This window comes from Semicossyphus pulcher, unplaced genomic scaffold (genome assembly GCF_022749685.1).
Source record: "Semicossyphus pulcher isolate SPU_LCO1_2020_fin unplaced genomic scaffold, fSemPul1.0.p SCAF_12, whole genome shotgun sequence".
Lineage (NCBI taxonomy): Eukaryota > Metazoa > Chordata > Actinopteri > Labriformes > Labridae > Semicossyphus > Semicossyphus pulcher.
Genome location: NW_027211626.1, coordinates 14,641,944 through 14,656,436, shown reverse-complemented (window position 1 = coordinate 14,656,436; position 14,493 = coordinate 14,641,944). Strand labels below are relative to the sequence as shown.

Below are 14,493 nucleotides of genomic sequence, written 5' to 3'. Positions count from 1 at the left end.
AATATTTTTTTCTGTCATTGGACTATAAAAAAGTTACATACTTACTATACAAACATCTTCACTGCAAAATTCCTAAAAAAATAATGGATACATAATTTATGCCAGCTCGTTTTTTTTCTGTACTCTTAGGAAGTCTCGCCTTTCGCACACTTTCCGTTTACAGACTCTTTTTACTCTGTGTAAAAGTGAAACCTGTATCTTTCAGCTCCATTCATTTACACTTGACCAAGTCTTGGTGTTTAATATCAGCCCAAATGCAGCCCGACCCAACAAATATGGGAACAAAAATATAGGTGCTACAGTTCCTGGTGTAATCCTTTACTGTATGTTGCAGTATATTGGAAGCCTGGTCACTTTAATGCACATTAATCAAAAGTTGTGTCAATGACTTTCTCAAAAACAAAAAAATATTGTCAGATCACCTGAAGACTGTCCACCAGCTCTTTGTAAAAATTATTATCTTATGAAAAACAAATCATTCAGCTCTTTTCCCTTGTCCTGTTTCTTTGCAGGTGCTGCAGATTTGTCCAAAGGACATGAGGGCGGATATCTGTGTCCATCTTAACCGAAAGGTCTTCAAAGAGCACCCAGCTTTCCGGCTGGCCAGCGATGGCTGTCTCAGAGCGCTGGCCATGGAGTTTCAGACCATTCACTGTGCCCCCGGCGACCTCATCTACCACGCTGGTGAAAGTGTGGACAGCCTCTGCTTTGTGGTGTCGGGGTCACTGGAGGTCATTCAGGACGACGAGGTGGTGGCAATTTTAGGTGAGCTGAGTACTTACGGTATTTTATGTTTTACCAATAGAAGTTTTTCTGAACTGGTTTACTGCGTACTTTAATATATAATAGGTCAGTTGTGCTGATGTTATTTCATGAGACCATGGCCTGCATTTATTGAACTTCCGAGAATCCAACTGTCTTTAAAGAGCCAGTTAGGAGAGGAAAAGTTTCAACAATAAGACAAATTTATCAAGTGACTTTTTCATAGTTATTTTTATTTTGTGAAATCTGTAATATTTTCACTTGGAAATAGTAGCAGAAAATAAATTCTGATGCTGCTGGACAAAGTACATCAGAGAACTCGTATGTCAATGACAATTTAGTACCTCATTATTTTGTTTCACAATTAAGATGAATGGAAAGTGAGAACGAACCAAAATCAATACCAGCTTTATTCTCGCTGTTTGCACGTCGATAGAGGTGCCCTGTTAAATATCCAAATCAATACAACCAAATAAGGCTACGGCATTATTTATGATGACCAATTATAATAATAGATATTATAATAATATAAAAAGAGACCTAGAGTGAAATTTTAAGTAGTTAGAAACTTTATTCAAACAAAGCTTTTATTTTGAAGTTCATGAGTGATCCGTTTTTACTTTGACTTGAATCTAAAATGTACATTTTAGCAGTGTAATAAACACGGGCCCAGGACTTTTGAGACGCTTTGAAGCACTTTACCAAATTGCAGCATTAGCATTTTGACGTAATTAATAATGGATTCACAACTAATTTTTATTTCATGACAGAGGTGGTCAAGGCTTCCCATTCCCCCCTGTCAAAAGACCTGCCCCAGATCTGCTCACATGTTTTAGAGTTTACAGTTAGGGGGTTTCTTAAACTCTTAACAAATTAGACATTTAACCAAGGTGCAGGTGTGCTGCTACAGTGACTACCTCCTAATTTAGTAACTTAGAGACACATCAACACCAAACTGACAGAGACGACCGAAGGCAAATACATTTCAGTGCCTCCAGCACTGTTTGAACAAAAGGGTTTTGGCATCATGGTGAGAAAATGTTTTTGTTACCATCCTCCTTTTGTCCATAGCAGCACTTTTCAAACCCTGTCTGCCTGCAGTGAAAGGTGCTGTTTGGGGGATTGCTGTCTGCTGAGTCATGAACTTGGACAAGAATATGTTTGTCACAGACACACGATCCTCTCAGTAACGTTTGGAGTGGTCTTGCTGCATTTTCAACTTGATCTTTGTTTCAATCCAATGAAAACCACAGTTCTGATATATAACGATTCACATATAATGAGCAGTGGTCCGTATTTAAAGGGGCCATATCTTTTGAAAGGATATTCTCATGTTGTGCATGGCTTTCACATTTTTGGGTGTTTATTGTTCACAGTGAAAAAGTGAAAACTGAGCAATTCCGTGTTTTTCCAGAAAAGCAATTTAAAGGGGTAGCCTCTGAAACAGAACAGCTGCAGGTTTCTACATAGAACCTCGTCAATCGTCACTCACCGTCATTCACCTCAGGCTGCCTTCTTGCACGAGCACATAGTCAAGTCGTTGTCAAGATATCAACTTACCATTCCGATACCTCCTGGCGATTCTGGCTCGTACACCAAAAAAACGATCCTAGGGCAGCCATGTTTTCTACAACTCAACTGGAGTGACAGCGCAGCGTGGGGCTACGTGGTCACTTTAAATACTGTCAACCAATCGTGGCTAAGGTCCAACATTTAAATGGCAACACGGCTTGTTCGTTTCAGGAGGAGAGGCTCCGAAAAATAATTTAATTAAAATATGTATACAATCTTTGCATAGCTAAAATATGTCCCCTTTAAAGGTCTCCAACTTTAATAAAGTACATAAACATCAGTGTAAAGATATGGAAAACAATTCCAAGACGTATTCATTAAAAAACAATAAAACATGTTGAGTGACAGGCAACACAAAATATAAGGGGAACTCATGGTGACAAACTTACAGAGAATTACCACCTGAATGCAGCTCCACGGCTTCCCAGAAATTTCTAGTCAGTTTCAGCTCATTGTTTGACTATCTGGCAGATCTGGCAATCTAAATTCACTCTCAGTCCTTTAATATTTTATTTTTGGCCACAGCAGTCTGTTTTTAGTGTGAAGCTACAAAAAGCACTACCTACTCAGCACCAAACAGCAGACAGACCAAGCAAGCTGGTGAATATATCGGTGCATTTAGCAGCTAAGGGGCCAAATATTTCTCTCAGGAGTTGGTGGAGTCCAAAATTGAGCCAAAAAAAGAGTGAATATTGCACTCAAGTTTCTCAAGTGGCCAGATACATGTCGCCAAACGAATAAAGTAAAAGTAAAGATTGGTAATTTCAGGTTTCATATCTGTGAATCAGTCTGATGAGATCATAATTTCGGACCCTGTGTGACTTGATGAAACACCTTCACAGTTTCTCTTCATTTGTGCTTTGACTTGTTTTAACAAAAGAGGCTACATGTCTTTTACCAAGATACAATAAAATAGATCTTTTCCTTTTCTTACGCTGGCCCGGTTAAATCCCTGCAGAGTCTTTTATTTTTAAAACTCCCTCCTCTAATTTGCCTAATGATTGATTAAGTGAATAATGGATGGCTGGACCAGTGGCACTATCCTGCCTGTTTTTCATCAATAACCTGCTATTGGTTCCTCTTTGCAACAATCAATGTACTGTCAGGCTAAAACCATTGACCCAGATGGAGACTGTAATGGAGCCTGAAGTGATAAACAAGTTACTACTATGAATCAAATTCTCATTAGCCTAATGGCAGAAACAACATGTTAAATACACAAACATCTCATCTAATCCTCAGGCTGCTGCTGTTTGACTTATTATCCCTCTGACTGCTCTGCAAATGTATTCAGTAGCTCCTAATGTTATTAATCACTGTAACTCACCTGGATATCAGTCATCGTTTGATTATTCCTTTTCTGCCGTGCATGTTTAAATGTGCTGCATTGTCATCCTGAATTTGAAAGCAGATATTTTCAGTAATTGAAAACCAAATTAAGGAATATTTTATGTAGTCAGACTGTGGGAGAAACTGTTCATTTGGAGGTTGATTTGATTAAGTCAGAACACTTATTAGTTAATTTACCATTTTCCCACGGCAGCCATTTTCCAAGGTTTGCAAATTGTTTAAATGTAGGCAGATGAAATCATTATGCTTTGTTAGCAACAGAAAAGACAATGGATGAGGAACATTTTAAAACAACATATTTGATAACCTACTTATCAACCTTCTGAGAAAAGCTATCATTAGCACCACTTCCTAGCATAAATACTTGTAAGCTAGGAGCTTTAGTCTGATACACTGTATCTCGCAACTCATTCAAACACACTGTTGGCAAGCTAATATTAAGTTAGCAAAGCCAATACAACCTTTTGATTAAAAGTTATGCTTTCATATTGTATCGTGTTCTCATGAAACGGAAAGATTAGCTAAAAAGTAGGTTGCTAACATTAGCTGTTGTCTGATGCTAGCTGATGAGTTGTATTTTTTTCTTAATATATGACACAATGTACCTTCAGATTTTCATTTTTAGTTGTATTTAAGGTTGCTGATAAGTCAGGAAGCAGTGAAATTATAATAATTTGTCTTATTACCTACATTTATACAACCTGGAACACAGCAATTTGACATCTTTATAGCATCTGAGCTTCCCACTCTGAGTGTGACGTAAGAGGAAAATGGCTGCCATGTGAATCATCAACAGTTGTCTCATGCTCACGTTTAGAGCTCTATAAGCCAAACTGGTTGGTTAAGCAAGGACTTCAAATGACTGAATGTTGAGCACAAGATACTTTGTGAAATGTTAATTAAACTAGAGCCCATTTTTCTGACCAATTTTGTTTTGTAAATGGCTAATAGCTAAAAAAATTTGGAATTGGTCAAGTCGATCACCTCAGCCGGCAGCCAGTTTAAACAGTGTCCTCTCTTTGCAGGTAAAGGAGACGTATTTGGGGATGTTTTCTGGAAAGAGGTGACTCTCGCTCAGGCCTGTGCCAACGTCCGAGCTCTGACCTACTGTGACCTCCACGTCATTAAACGTGACGCTCTACAGAAGGTGCTGGAGTTCTACACGGCGTTTTCCAACCACTTTTCAAGAAACCTGCTGCTCACCTACAACCTACGAAAGAGGGTGAGTGAAACTTTAAAAAGCACCAAGAAAGTACATGTTACAATTCAGTCAGTGTAGATTTGGGCTTTATACACAGCAGCTGTATATGTAAACAGGTTTTTATAAGAGCTTTGAAGAAACTGAATCGTTTACTGAACTGCAGAAAGTTCCAAAGTGTCCTATTTTTCTTGACAGTAAAAAACAGAGGAGAAGAACAAGAGGAAAGTAAAAATATTATAACCATATAAACATAACTATAAAACTCACCCACAAGTTTCACCCACAGAGTTGCAGGTTTATTTGATACAGTTCAACAGCACTACAAACTACAGCCTCCATAATGATGACAAGATTAAACCAACACCTCTATAAAAAGACTTACTTTACAGTTATATTATAAATTAATATAATATAACAAATTATATTATAGTGTGTGATTTTATACAACAGCAAACACTTGTTGAGCAGCTACTTTGACAGAAACACAACAGAAGGGCACAGTGCAGCCACACAAACTCATGCTATTTGAATAAACAAGTCAGCCATAAAATTCTACAAACAACAACAATTGTGGACCGGGGGTGTCTTAAAGCTACCCCAGTGGAATACCCAAAAAAATCACAAGCGATTAGATGGGAGAGAGGAAAAACCAAAATAATAACAACAAGCTAAGAACAAACAAGCCTCCCCCACAAAATAAGGCTTCGATAAGGGGAAACTAAACCACTGCTGCTGAGCAGCTGTCAAGAAACTAAACTTTCAGGGAGACCAAAGGAACACTTTTACACCACAACACAATTTCTACCACGGATGCCTTCAAAGACAAACACAAAAGGCTGGGGTAGAAAAGACCTACCCAGCACCAACAAACTATTCAAGGGAAGACTAGAAATGGTGAGCAAATCGCACAGATAGGGAAAACACTAAAATAACCTCTCACTGCCTCTGATAGTGAGATAATGAGTCAGCTCAGAGCACTGAAACCCAAGGGCATACAGGCTTCTCACACCTGGTGTTAATCAGGGGCAATAAGACACACACCTGACCCTGCACTGAGAAGATGCCGTTACCAAACTCAATGGCTGTGTCCGAAATGTCGTACTATACTACATGCTATATACTGCATACTGCGTTCGGTAGTATGTAGTATGGAGGAGCTTTTCACATTCATTTAGCAGTATCCTCTGCCAGGTGAAAGTAAACAATAACTGCTGCTTCTTTAGCTATAGCGCCTCCTTCTGCTGTAATGCTGCTGCTGTCTGTCATTTCAACTGCTGCCGTGACGTTCCAGCGCTTTGCATTGTGGGATACAGTAGGCGAGATAGACTGGTCTGATGCAATATGGAGATTTTTGTAGATGGAGCAAACTGCACATTTTGCTTGCTTGCATACTGCATACTACATTTTGGCCAAATCAGTACAGACTGCTAGCATATTATGGCATTTCCAACACAGCAAATGAGTGCCCCTCACATCTGCAGTAGTAGCTTTGCACACAGAAACAAGGCACAGTAAAGTTGGTTAGCTTACTGAGGAGTAGGGAGTGTGCAGCCTGTCGCCTCACTGCAATATAAAAAAAAAAAAACTGCCGTCAAAAATGTCAAAAAGCAAACACATTTTTTATGGATGTCTGCTGTCAGCTCCAACTTCAGTGACAAAAAGGAGGACTCCACAACTAACTCTTACAATTAATAATGTTAAAAAATGGGATTTGATCGTATAAAAACCTCAGAGATTATAAAGATTGAGCTCATTTTTATCAGTTCCTTGGAAACGATGTACACTTTGTTTTTCTGTTTCTCAAAATAGAGTTAAAGTTCTGTTCAAGGCCTCTTGACCTGTTACTCTTCCTCTTGTCCGCCTTTATCACAAACATTACATTGTTCTTCCCAGAAAAGACATAGCGTTAAGTGTGGGTGTCTACAGATACTATTTTCCTCTCCACAGTTTCTGCAGCTATTTTTCTCTCTCCGTTTGATCACACTGGCCAAGGTCGCTGCTCATGTTGAAGGAATGGATTGGAGTTTTGGGGCACCACAGAAGATAAAGCAGATTAGTCCACTGACGTTTGACAAAGAGAAAGCTGTTTTGTGTGTCTTTTTTGGCCTCTTTAGTTGTGTCACACTGTAACAACAGTTCACAGGGTTTTGTCCTCAGCTCCATGATGAGATAAGTTCCTGAAAATGTGGCTTATTTAAGGATCTTGTCCAAAGTTAGATGTGAAGATTGATAACTGCTCTTGTTGAAAATGTTAGCATATCTTAGCACAAAGACGACAAGCAGGGGTAACAAGCTAGTCTGGCTTATGCTAACCTTGCTGTAGCGTCATAACTAACTGACAGATATGGCTGCCAGAGCTCATACATGTTACACGGATAAAGAACACATACTACACATCATGCAAACATGCAGATGCATTAAGCAGTGATCATATATTAAGCCACCCCTACTTTCTTCTTCCAGAATTGAACAGTTGTGATCAACAGCTCAAGTGTAGCTACCAATCATTACCCCATTCATAATAAGGTTAGCCTGCCCAAGAGAGTGCAAGTGAGATTGAATTGGCTGCATATTGAGTGGCAATCTCATCTGCTGCATTAGACTCACTATTCACCAGGGTCCCATACTTTCTGAATGTATACAGCAGGGAAATCCACAGAGGGATTGAACAAGGAGCCAAACGCTGCCTTCAAATGGAGCTCGTTTAAACGTGGGAAATCCAACACATGATGTGTTCAACATTCGCGATGTCACAGTTGTGAGAACAATGTAGCGATGAGAGGGAAGAGAAAAATAGATGTTGTCTTACCTCTTTAAAAATGATGGATGATTTTGTGCTCATTGCATTTTAGCAACAGGCCAGAGAATGAGAATAAAAGAGAGAGTTGGAGCTTTTACAAAACGTCTGCTTTCTAAGTCAAGAACACCACAACGCATGATTGTTAAAAGCCTCTCATCCTTGAGTCGGAATATATAAGTGTAGAACATGAATATTGTTTTTACGACAGGTAAATTGGGATTTGTTTTTGGGACTAAACTACACACGTTATGCCGCACAAAAAGATTAATCCAAAGTACAGAAACAAAAACAGTTGATACAAATGCTTTAAACGCATTACATTTTCATCGTCCCTTAGCAGCAGAGAAGTTAACAGAGTGCTGTCGTCTTCACCAACTGAAGCCAGAGGCATGATGTGAACTTTCCCTCTGTGTCGTGGGAATAGCCTCTTTGAGGTGACATTTAAAAGGCGTACACATTTTAATACAATGCTCTGACACAAACTGTACAATCCATAAGATCAATACACCTGTTCATTTAGATTAAGATGATTTTGATCTGGTTTTACACAATTATTTGTTAACTCTGAGAGACTAAATTGACTTGAAAAGAGGAATATACAATATAAGTTGCTTTTGTGCAGATATATTTGATGATTCAACATTAACTGATGATTACTGTGATCGTGATGTAGTCATAAGAGCTTTAAATTCTCTTCCAGATCGTCTTCCGAAAGATCAGTGATGTGAAACGCGAGGAGGAGGAGCGACAGAGACGTAAAAATGAAGCCCCTCTGAACCTGCCGCCGGATCACCCGGTACGGAAACTCTTCCAACGTTTCCGGCAGCAGAAGGAGGCCCGCTTGACCGACAAACCAGAACTAGATGAGCAAGACATAGAGAAGGGCCCCGTGTACGTGGACGTCCCCATGGCTAATACAGCCATCACAACCACCAGCATCATCACCGTAACAGAAAGCCCGGCAACACCCTCGTCTTCAACACCCTCGTCTTCAACGACCCCAAGCCTTCCTCCCTCAGAGAAGTCGAAGCTTCAGGTGCCCACTCCCGTTTCTCTGGTAGGAGGCCGTGCTGCTGAACCGCTCAAAGTCAAAGGCTGGGGTCGTTTTAAGGAGTCCATGGCGAAACCCGACAACTGGAACAAAGTATCTAAAGCAGAATCCATGGAGACTTTACCTGAACGGACCAAAGTGCACGAATCACAGATGTCTTTAAAGAAGACGGACTCATGTGACAGCGGGATCACAAAAAGTGACCTGCGTCTGGACAAAGTGGGGGACTGCCGTTTGACTCCCCAGGACCGCAGTCCCGTGCAGCCTCCTGATACCAGGCACACCTTCTACCCCATCCCGGAGCAAACTCTTCAGGCCTCGCTTCAGGAGCTCAAGCTGGAGCTGAAGGACGACCTCAAGAACCTGAGCGTGCGAGTGTCCGGGCTTGAGGCGCAACTCACGGAAGCACTTAACCTCCTCAAAGCGAGTAAATCAAGTTCCCCGCAGCCTCTGTTTGACGTTTCTAGACCTGCTTCACCAGAACTGGACAAAGAGGACATCTTCTCCTGAGGGATGGAGGAATCATCAGGAAACTGTTAACTGAAAACTCAGCTGGAATCTGGTAATTTTAAGATTACTCGGATACTTGAGGCGACACTGGGCGCACAGTCTATAAAAGATGACGGTGCTGTCTTTAAGACGCACCAGCACTTATCATGGAGGTGTACCTGTTGGTAGAGAAGGGAAGGCGAGGTCTTAGCCAAGATCTGAACCCTCTGAGGTTACATAAAAGCTGACGACACTTGCATTGTACATATATTTAATTTTCCATTGCAATGTAATGGAACAGTTGAGCGGTTTGTCTTTATCTATGTAATACTTCAGATGTTGGGAGACTCAACAGACAAACTTAGCTGTGTCTCTGTTAAGCGGTTCCGATAGAAACAGCATGACCCACTGGCTTGTTATTGAATCCTTTGTATGAGATTCGTTGCATGTCACATAAAGTAGACGTGTCCCTCATATTGCAGATGGTGCATTTTGGTTATCGAGGCCGAGCAGCGAGTCATTTGCATTATTTCACGGTGTCAGCGAGAGAGGACGATCTTTGCAGATGTTGAACAATCGTTGAGTAATTTCCTCCAGCAATTGATGAACTCTTTTTATTATATCAGCTGTCAGGATCATTATGAATTATACACAACAGATAACTCTGGCCGAGCAACCGGATTTTCAAAGACATCTGTCAGCAGATAAAATCATTTACATAAACCATGGATAGAGGAGCAGGGAGTGAGTTATCTATCTTTCCTGATACCTAATATTAGTAATTCCCATATATGAACACTATATGACAGCGTTTTTAGCTTTGGTGATGCATAACTGGAACTGAGATTGCTGTGCACCTTACCTTACTTTAAAGATTTCATGAACATAGGAAGGAATGACATTTGAATGAAGTATTTTCCAAATAAAATGTATTTACGTAAAATAAAACAGCAGGTTTGTTCATGGTATAATGGCTAGATAGTCGTTTGAACCGGTTTTACTGATGATTTCTTTTCCCTAATGGCTGCTGAGGTCCGTTTTTACATTTGTAACAGCATTAAGCATGCACAGGTTAATGTTTTCACATTCACTTTGACGACACGTGATACAAGCTAACCACTAAATAGGGGTAAAAGTTGGTCACACATGTTCAGTGTTTCCAATGCAGGCGGTCTCTTCCAGGACTCTGATTGCTTTGTTTGAGGCCGGTATTTGGAGGCAATTTCGACTTGTTTGCGGCTAACACATTTCCCCTAAATGCACCTTCACACCAAGCGGACACCAAAATGTTTAAATCATGTGTCATTTCATGAAGGAAGAACAAACATGCTGAGGAAATAGTTTACAGAGAAACCACTTTACGAAAAAGATGTATCATAGAAAATATTTTTGGAAAATGTCTTTTTTTTTTAAAGATTTATGAGAGACTTCCCAATTGAACACCAGCCACACACACACGTTGACACATTTACTTCCTGAAATAGATTGTTTACCAAAAATAAACAGTGTAAATGAATGTATCAGTGTACTGTTTTGGAGAGAAAACAGAGGACAGACATCAGTAGGAGGGATAGGATGATCGGGGGCAGAGTGAGAAAGCAGAAGGTGGAAATGTACGTTTGAGCAAAAATATTTTATTGATTTATTTATGACACACCTTCATAGGTCCACAGAAGAAGCTGCCTCAAACATCAAGTGAAGCAGAGCCATGAGTTCTGGTATCAAGCAATAATTATGCATACTGTTTATTAGACTATTCGTTTTTTTTTCAATTGATTTAAAGAAATGTGATTGGAAAATTAATTATTTTGATAATTAACTTTTTTAATGTAAAAATTAGCTTCACAAAAGGGAGGATTTTTTCTTTAAGGGCCTGTGTCCACTAACGCCGATTGTTTGCGCTGGCAGCGCCCACGACTTCAATCTCAGAGCGCTTCTCACTGACGCTTACTGTTGCTAGGATACGAAACTTGTCTGGTGGCACTTCCGCTTCCCTTGGTAGTGTCCGTTCTGTTTTAAATCGCTCTGTATGCTAAAGATTTGCTTTTATTCATGGAAATTTTACAAAGAAAACATAAAAACACTGAAAGGAATCATGTCCTGGCGTTAGCAGCAGCTAGAGACCTGGAAATTGTACCCTCGGAATAACGAAAGCATTAGCCACCATTGTTGTAGACAAAGTTGATATCAGAAGTCCCGGCCCTTCTTGATTTTGATTGGTTGGTGAGGGAGAAGTGACATTTACGAGTGTGGTGGTGTTCTAAAAGTTGAACTGTTTTCAACTGAGAACGCTGTGTGACAAAAAACTGCTGACAGCGAGGGCGTTCTTGAGCTGAGGATGCTGAGCGCTGAAAATGCTAAACTGCATTGGTGTCGGGCGCTGCCAGTGCAAAAAACGCTGTAAGTGGACACAGGCCCTGATAATTCACTTTTAATTTGTTTTCGATCACTTTCAGGGTTTTACAGCTGGTTAAAAAATGAAGCATTGTGAAGATGTCAATTTGGACTCTGGGTGATTGTGATGCATTTGTCACTTTGTTCAGAATTTTTACAAATAAACTACAGATTATTGGAGAAAAAAACAGATCATTATTGTCCATATTTTCAGAATTATTACTAACCAATCAGTCGCTTAATATAGATAATAAACAGCAGATGATTTCATAACAAAAATATACATAAATTGCTGTCGTTCACTAAATACAGGTAACTTTTACTTGTATGTTACTATAATACTGTGTATTAAGCAGAGTATTTTTACAGTGTCATTGGTACTTTTACTTAGAAAAAGGACCCATCACTAATACTATTGAAATTTTAGTTGTGAAATTGAATTCAAAAGTGGTTCACCTACCTCTGGTAGAAGCAGGAGCTTCATAAATCTATCTTTAGTATACAGTAAAAATATTCTTTAACATGAAAAAAATATCCATTATTCTTTATTATTTATTATTCATATGGATAATTTATGTCCCCTACATGCCTTCTCTCTTATCTAGACAAGCCAGCGTGAAGAGGTTTTTCTCTCACACATTTATTCCCATCAAAAATTCAGCTCACTAAAAATAAATGGGTGAGTGTGAAGTCATTTAGTGGAGAGCCACTGTTTGAGGGGCTTTATGGGTCTGTTTTCACAAGAATTTTGTTCTAAGAGAAAGAAAAAAGCCCACTAAAAACACATCCTTTATGGCCTCTTTATCAGAGAGAATTCATAAAGCTGCAAATCAAAAGAGTGAAGAGTTCAGAAATCAAAGACGACAAAAAGAGGACTGACAGTGAGAAGGAGGGATTTTGTCACCCAAGCGCAAAAGAGACATAAAAGCTGTGTTTTGGCAGACGCAGGCTTCGTCTAAGTTTTGACATCTTTAAATCTACAAACACATTTGGGAAAAGGTTTTTATATGAATATTACATGGTTATTTTTCTTCTTCATTCACTGTGATTGACACTGGGAGGTCAGTGAGTTTAGATCATACAGTAACTTTTAACTGATGAGTGAAACTTATTCAAATTATTAACAACGCTGTTCTCACTGATGACTTTTTCTAAATTTAATATAATGATATTTGAATGCCACATTAGTTCCTTAACGAAATTCCTGACAATTTTCTCTCTTAAATTTGAGGCTTTATTCTGGATAATTCTGAGTGTTTTCTTTTCCTTTGACTTTGCTGTATTCCCAAGAGTGAGCTGAAAACATCGATTCCACTTCAGCTTCCACAGTTCAGAAGTGACTACCAGCACATCCAAAGCTCATCAATTATCACATTAAAGGCTTGTTTCATTTGTTAAATATCTGAAATATTAAAACAACAATGCTGTTGTTTTACAGGAAGTTACAATGTCTCCTTTTTTTAACTTTGGACAGGCAAGCAAGGCTAGCTCTTTCCCCCTGCTTCTAGTCTTTAAGCTAGGATTAGCTAAATTGACATCCAGCGCTAGCTCCATATACCAGTAATGCACACGACATTGACGTCAATCCTGTACTGGAACTCTTGAGTTTAATTTCCTGTGAGCAAAGCTGGGGTTTTTTTCCCCAAGGCAAGAAAGTGGTAAATAGTGACCTGATGCTTTTGCTTTTTTTTTTAATATGCACGAGAGGTCATAGTTCAACTTATGGTGAAGTCAAAAATTTAAAAACAGTTTAACCACAGTTGTTTGGAAGGAATTTAATCAAATACAAATATGACAAACAACTATGTTAAAAACAGTGAATGAGGTGCTGACTGTCATGTTTCCTCTTTTTGTGAGTCAATGAACCCCAACAGAAAATGATATTTATTTTTTCAGACAGATTAATGTTACATTGAGATAAAACGTTTGGAATATTTTCATCTTCGGTAATGACACAGATGAATGACAGCTGGTTACATTGTATTTCATACGTTTGGTCTTTTTCAGTTGAAGCTATTGTGGTCTCTCACTCTGTGAATGTTTTTTTTATATACTGTAAGTTTACAATTCTCTTCCAATTTCTTTACATTTTACACAATCTAGATTTTACACAAGATTTTTTTTTTAAATCTGAATTTTTGGCACTTTTTAAACACTGTCTCAAAAAACACCACCTGTATGTGTTTCTGAAAAGGGATGTAGGTGCACTTTAAACCTCAGATAAAAGATCCTTGAAAGCAATATGTCGTTCTGTGTTGTAACATTTAAAAACAAAGGTCCAAACAGTGACGAACACACGGAAAACTTTCAGCTTCTGAGTTAAAAACACTTCTACAGCACTGCAATACCCCTCCATTACATTTACCCATATACAGTATTATAAAAGTCATTATCTTTGATTGCTACTTAGAAGCATGCAACACTGTGCCTTTATAATATCGCCCCATTTCCAGGCCTGCAGTGACAGCAGCGGTGTTAAATTACTGTTGAAACCATTTAAACACAGACCTATTTTTGTGGTCAGCTGCAGAAGCTGCCTGATTATAAAGCCCTACATACGGTATATAAATGTATATGCACACAGTATATTGCAATGTTTAGATTCTGAAGAGAGAGAAATCTTTGGTGAATGGTTAATGTAATATGCACATGCCTCTTTGTTCACACGTCACGTGATGGGAACTGTAACTATTTTAAGCACAATGAGAACTCTTTGTTTTGAACTGTGACATAATGTACTATTCATAATAAATATTTTATACATACTGTACGCGTGTCTGCTCTGTTGGAGAGTGCATGTCAAACGCATTGCATCCAGTCTGTCTTTGTGTTTAGCTGCACTGATAAGGCCACCTTTCTAAGGTGTAACTCAGC

General features: G+C 39.1%; 1 protein-coding gene across 1 annotated transcript in view; it reads left to right on the top strand.

Moving 5' to 3' along the window:
• Window positions 1–9,246, top strand: part of kcnh1a (potassium voltage-gated channel, subfamily H (eag-related), member 1a) — a 41,411-nt gene extending 32,165 nt beyond the window's left edge. Inside the window, exons 10-12 of the mRNA XM_069658359.1 lie at window positions 513–765; window positions 4,710–4,906; window positions 8,386–9,246. Of these exons, the coding sequence (XP_069514460.1) occupies window positions 513–765; window positions 4,710–4,906; window positions 8,386–9,246 (1,311 nt within the window). The remainder of the gene's footprint in view (window positions 1–512; window positions 766–4,709; window positions 4,907–8,385) is intronic.
• Window positions 9,247–14,493: the final 5,247 nt, after the last annotated feature.